Here is a 4,766-nt window from a genome sequence, read left to right on the forward strand (position 1 = left end):
TAAAAAAAAAAAAAAAAAAAAAGAGAATCGATGAGAAGGTGGGAAGGGAAATGAGAAAGAGTTAGAGCTAAGTGTTGTAAAAAGTGAATAAAAGTCCCTTGTTGGTTGAGTCAAAAGAAAAAGAGAGTTGGTCATTGGGTGAGTGATGTGAGTGGGTGCTATTTTAGTTTTAGGATGGGGATGAAAAGGGTAGAGCTTGTAATCACTTAAGAAAAGGGTAGAACGATGAGAATGGATCTATGTATGCATGAATTGCTTCTAGTCTTAGATAAATTTTGCATAATGATCAAGCTCTTTGTTCTTGAGTGATAACCACCTTGAAATGACAACATCTGATCCTTCTCTTCATTCATATTAGACCATTGTTTACCTAGCCAATTGATTGAGATCATGTGCCCGTTTGTGAGAATTCACCTTGTGTGTGTGTGTGAATTAATATGAGGGCTGGTTGAAGGAACTTGTTGGTTGATGACTATTGCAACTTGTGTAGAGGTATAGGAGTACTGATAGGCCTAGAGAAACTAGAGTATAATACGAGAGTTTGCTCATGTTATTTGCTATATTTCTTTAGGATGTTAAGTTGAGTGCTAGGAAGTGTTTCTTGTGGCTATGAACTCCCACCTTCAAACCTTTTCTCCTATGAGCTCTTGAAAGTTCACTTGTGGACAAGTAAAGGACAAGTTCGGGGAAGTTGATATCTTGCATATTTGCATTGTTTTAGTCATTCATTCTTGTACATGTTGAATCATTTAGATTAATATTTAGACATCTTTAGGTTTCATATTGCATACATAAGTCTTTAATAGGTGTTGGAGCATCCCTTGGAGTTTTTGGAGGTATTTGGAGACATTTGGGCTATTAAGGAGTAGAAAATGATCATCTTAGCGAAATGGGAATTGGAGCGAGGTTCTGAAGAGACCTGATGCACCCGCTCTAGACGATTGGAGTGTAGAACGACCCACTGGAGCAAGGTATGACACCAACCTCTCGTCGACGACTTTCGAGAGTCGGAGCGACCAAGACGGAGCGAGGTCATCAACCTGCGCGCAATATGAAGAAATGAAGCAGAGAGCCGGAGCGACCTCTCGGAGCGAGGTGAGGCACCCGCTCTGGAAGCAGAGCGACCTGGTGGAGCGACTTCATCAACCCGCACGCGTTTCTCTTCTTCTGATCGAAAATTTATGTTTTATTTGGGCCTTTCAGGTTGTTGACTGAGCCCATTAGGTTTTAGAAGTCATATAAATACTCTCTAAACCTAATGTTAGGATCTTATCTTGTTTTCTATTTAATCAAAAGCCACTTTTGGGTGAAAGATCTAATCTTGATCATAATTTCTTATCTTTGCTTGATTACTTTGATCATTAATCATGTTTAGATTTGGATCAACTAATGATCTAGTGTCTACCATGATTATGAGTGAGTAGTCATCTTTGGATTCATGGGTTAGGATGATTTATGATGATTAAACGATGATCTAGAATGTTTAGAGTAGATTAATGTGTTTCCTTGCGTGATTGAGTGATCTTAATGTTAAGCTTGAGTTGGCCATTCTGGTTTAGAACTCTAGACATTTCATTGCCCAGAAGGTATTCGATGAAATGTCTGAGCCAACTCATCAAACTCTTAGCTTACCCTACCAAAGGGATTTGATATTAGGGGAATTAGAAAAGTTGAATGATCTATCCTTAATGATTGCTTGATTGACACAAACCAAAGGAATTTGATGTTTGATCATGAGAGTAAATGAGCTTGTATCATGGAAGAGAACTTGCTTAGAATTGATATCTAGACTTAGGAGAATGTGTTTATTGAAACTTTGCCATTTTAGATTTAATCTTAGTCATCTGAAATCAAAATCCTATGCCCATGATTCCTCCTTATTCCAATTGATTGAAAGTTGATGTTTAGTTGCTTTAGAAACCTGTTAGATTGATTGAAACCACTCACCTTATTGATTGCATCTAGCTTAATTGAAAACCTGAATTCTCTTTGATCCAAAACTCTTAGAAATGGATTGACATCTTAATTACTATGATGATTTGATTATTGGACCCGTGAAAAGTCCATTTCATGAGCATAGCCTGTACTCATACTCCACATTTTTTTTTACTTATTTAGCATTTAGGAATTATATTTAAATTCATTAATCTTTGTAGAGATTTGTAGTTTTCATGGCCTAATCTTTCATGCCATGTATGAAAAGACTCAACCAAATAAGCAACTGGCTTCTTATTCATTGAAACATTTGGAGCTACAACTTTTGGAGGGACTGTCATTACATTCATTTTGACAAGTCCATCCTTAACATACCCCTTTCTCAAATACATCCCATTCTTAATTAATCACGAGCTTATCCGCCTCAAGACTTGTGACGAATCCATTCTTGCTGAGCAAGGTTCCCGATACAAGGTTTTTCCTCATGTCAGGCACATGCTTCACATTTGCCAGAGTGACTTCACGTCCATATGTCATCTTTAGAATCACATTGCCGCGGCCTTCAATTTTGGAGACTGCAGTGTTTCCTATGAACAGCTTCTCATGAGTCTTGTTTTTCTGATAAGTGCTAACATCGCCCTATCAGTGCAAATGTGGGTGGTCGCTCATGTGTCATACCACCATTCCTTGGGGTTACTGCCTTCAACCATGTCGGTCTCAGTCACCATTGCAACGAGATCCTCCTCAGTGAGATTCGCTTGATGCTTCTCATCTCTGATCTTGTTGCGACACACATCAGTCTTGTGTCCCACTTTGTGGCAGTAGTGACACTTCCCCTTGAACTTCTCCACATTCGCATTGCTTTCAATGCCTTTGTTCTTGAAGTTTTTTCCAGAAGCCTTCAAGCTGCAACAGTTTTGGAAGGCTTGGCAGGAGAATGGGCGTGTGCCTTTCCTTTGCCTTTGTACTTAGCCATGTTGACACTATGCTCCTTAGCTGTGACCTTGTCAGCTGTTCAGTTTCTGAATTCCATCTGAAGCCTCATGATGAGCTCCTCGAGCCCAATTTTCTTCTTTTTGTGCTTCAAGTAGTTCTTGAAATCCGCATAGCTTGGAGAAAGCTTTTCAATGAAGCTGAGAGTTGTGAATGTCTCACAGATGGATATCCCTTCAGCAGCGATTTTATGGCAAATGAGCTGAAACGCTTCCACCTGATCCATGATGGGTTTTGAATCCACCATTTTGAATTTGTGGAATTTTGAAACCACATACTTCTGGCAGCAAGCGTCCTCACCTCTGCACTTCTTATCCAGGGATCTCCACAACTCTTCTGCAGTGGGAATCTCACAGTAGACTCGGTACAATGGGTCAATGAGGCGACCCAAGATGTATCCTTTGCAGACAAAGTCAGAATGCACCCAAATGTCAACACTTGCGAGAGTGTGCACATTATCAATCCTGTAAGAAACAAGGGGCTTGTCCTCCTGGATGAATTTGTCCAGTTTCAGTGTTGTGAGGAAGAACAACATCTTCTTCTGCCACGTTATGAAGCCTTTACCATCAAACTTGTTTGGCATCAATCCTTGAGTGAACACGCTAGGTACAAACGGAGGAGTTTGAACAGCCACCGGACCACTTGTGTTTCCTGAAACTGAGCCCATCTGATAAAGACTCGCACCAAAGAGGCTACGACGAGTGGTTTCATCAGCAACATTTCCCATAGGAAGGGTAGTGCTTGTTGTTGCTGCAGCGGTTGACGTTGTATTGTTTCCAACGTTTGTCACAGTTGCATCAGTTGTTGCAGTGTTGAGTGGAGTCTGATTGACATTCGTGGTGTCAATGGGGGTGTTGTTATTGTTCGTCATTTTTCTGTAGAGAAAACATGAAAACGGATTAGCACTCCATTCAACAAATAACATATTATTTTTTTTTAAAAATAGTCTAAAATCAATTTTCATTTTTGGTGTTTGAACCAAATCATATTGATATAAGTCTTGAGAAAACGTTTTGCAAACTCGCTTAAAAGCGTTTGCAGAAACTGTTTTGTGTAGACTTAAAATGTTTCACAAACTCGTTTAAGAAAGCGGTTATTGAAATGATTCATGTATAGAACGTTTTGATTAATAATGTATCTAAGACGTTTCGCGGAAGATGTTATAAGCAAATCGCAAACCCATTTACAGAAGGACTAAGAAGCGTTTCGTGGATAAGCATATAGTAAATCACAAACATCGTTATGAGATAATTAAGAAACGTATATCAATAAACGTTTTCGCGGTAGTGCTACAGAGTAAAAAGCAAACCGTTATGAGATAAGTAAGAAACGTTTCGCAGAAGTGCTATAAAGCAAATCGCAAACATCGTTCCAAAACCCGTTAACAAATCCTTGTCTAACCGTTTAATAAAACGTTTTTTCAATCAGATAAAGCTTATGAACAGAAGCGATTAAGAGTTACGATTGTAGAAGCCGGAAAACCGGATCGAAAGAAACGATATAATATAAACGATGTTAAGGAAAATATATAGACGATTCAAAACCGTAACGAAAATGAAACCATGGAGTCGAGACGAATCTCTTTCCTTAACTCTTAATATTAGCTCTGTTAGTGCGACGGATCTGTACGAATATGAGTCCCAGGATTAAATTATGATAGGTTATCACGCGGCACTCGTGAAGAACCTCTACGAACTATTGATCTACGAAACACTCTCGAAACTATGGACTTACGCTTTGGGATCTTTTGCTGTTGGTTTACGATATGAAAAAATGTTAAGAAATGAAGAAGGAGGAGAGTCGATATTTAAAGAGACGGAGAAGACCCACTTCTCGCA

The 4,766-nt window shown here is 39.2% G+C and overlaps 1 protein-coding gene across 1 annotated transcript; it reads right to left on the bottom strand.

Moving 5' to 3' along the window:
• Positions 1–2,334: 2,334 nt before the first annotated feature.
• LOC106324338 lies at positions 2,335–3,655 on the bottom strand. Its single transcript, XM_013762324.1, has 4 exons — positions 3,091–3,655; positions 2,885–2,946; positions 2,643–2,777; positions 2,335–2,574 (listed from the first exon to the last, which is right to left on the bottom strand). The coding sequence occupies exons 1-4, from the start codon at positions 3,653–3,655 to the stop codon at positions 2,335–2,337; spliced, it is 1,002 nt and encodes a 333-aa protein (XP_013617778.1).
• Between the last annotated feature and the right edge of the window lie 1,111 nt (positions 3,656–4,766).

The sequence above is a fragment of the Brassica oleracea genome, chromosome C2 (assembly GCF_000695525.1).
Source record: "Brassica oleracea var. oleracea cultivar TO1000 chromosome C2, BOL, whole genome shotgun sequence".
Taxonomy (NCBI): domain Eukaryota; kingdom Viridiplantae; phylum Streptophyta; class Magnoliopsida; order Brassicales; family Brassicaceae; genus Brassica; species Brassica oleracea.

Excerpts from the sequence above, each read along its gene's own strand:
- LOC106324338 (XM_013762324.1), bottom strand. The coding sequence starts at position 3,655 with ATGGGAAATGTTGCTGATGAAACCACTCGTCGTAGCCTCTTTGGTGCG. Across the intron at positions 2,947-3,090 it reads TGCTGAAGGGATATCCATCT|CTGACAAGGTCACAGCTAAG; the intron begins GTGAGACATTCA and ends GAAACTGAACAG. Across the intron at positions 2,575-2,642 it reads TGGTGACTGAGACCGACATG|GGCGATGTTAGCACTTATCA; the intron begins GTTGAAGGCAGT and ends TTGCACTGATAG.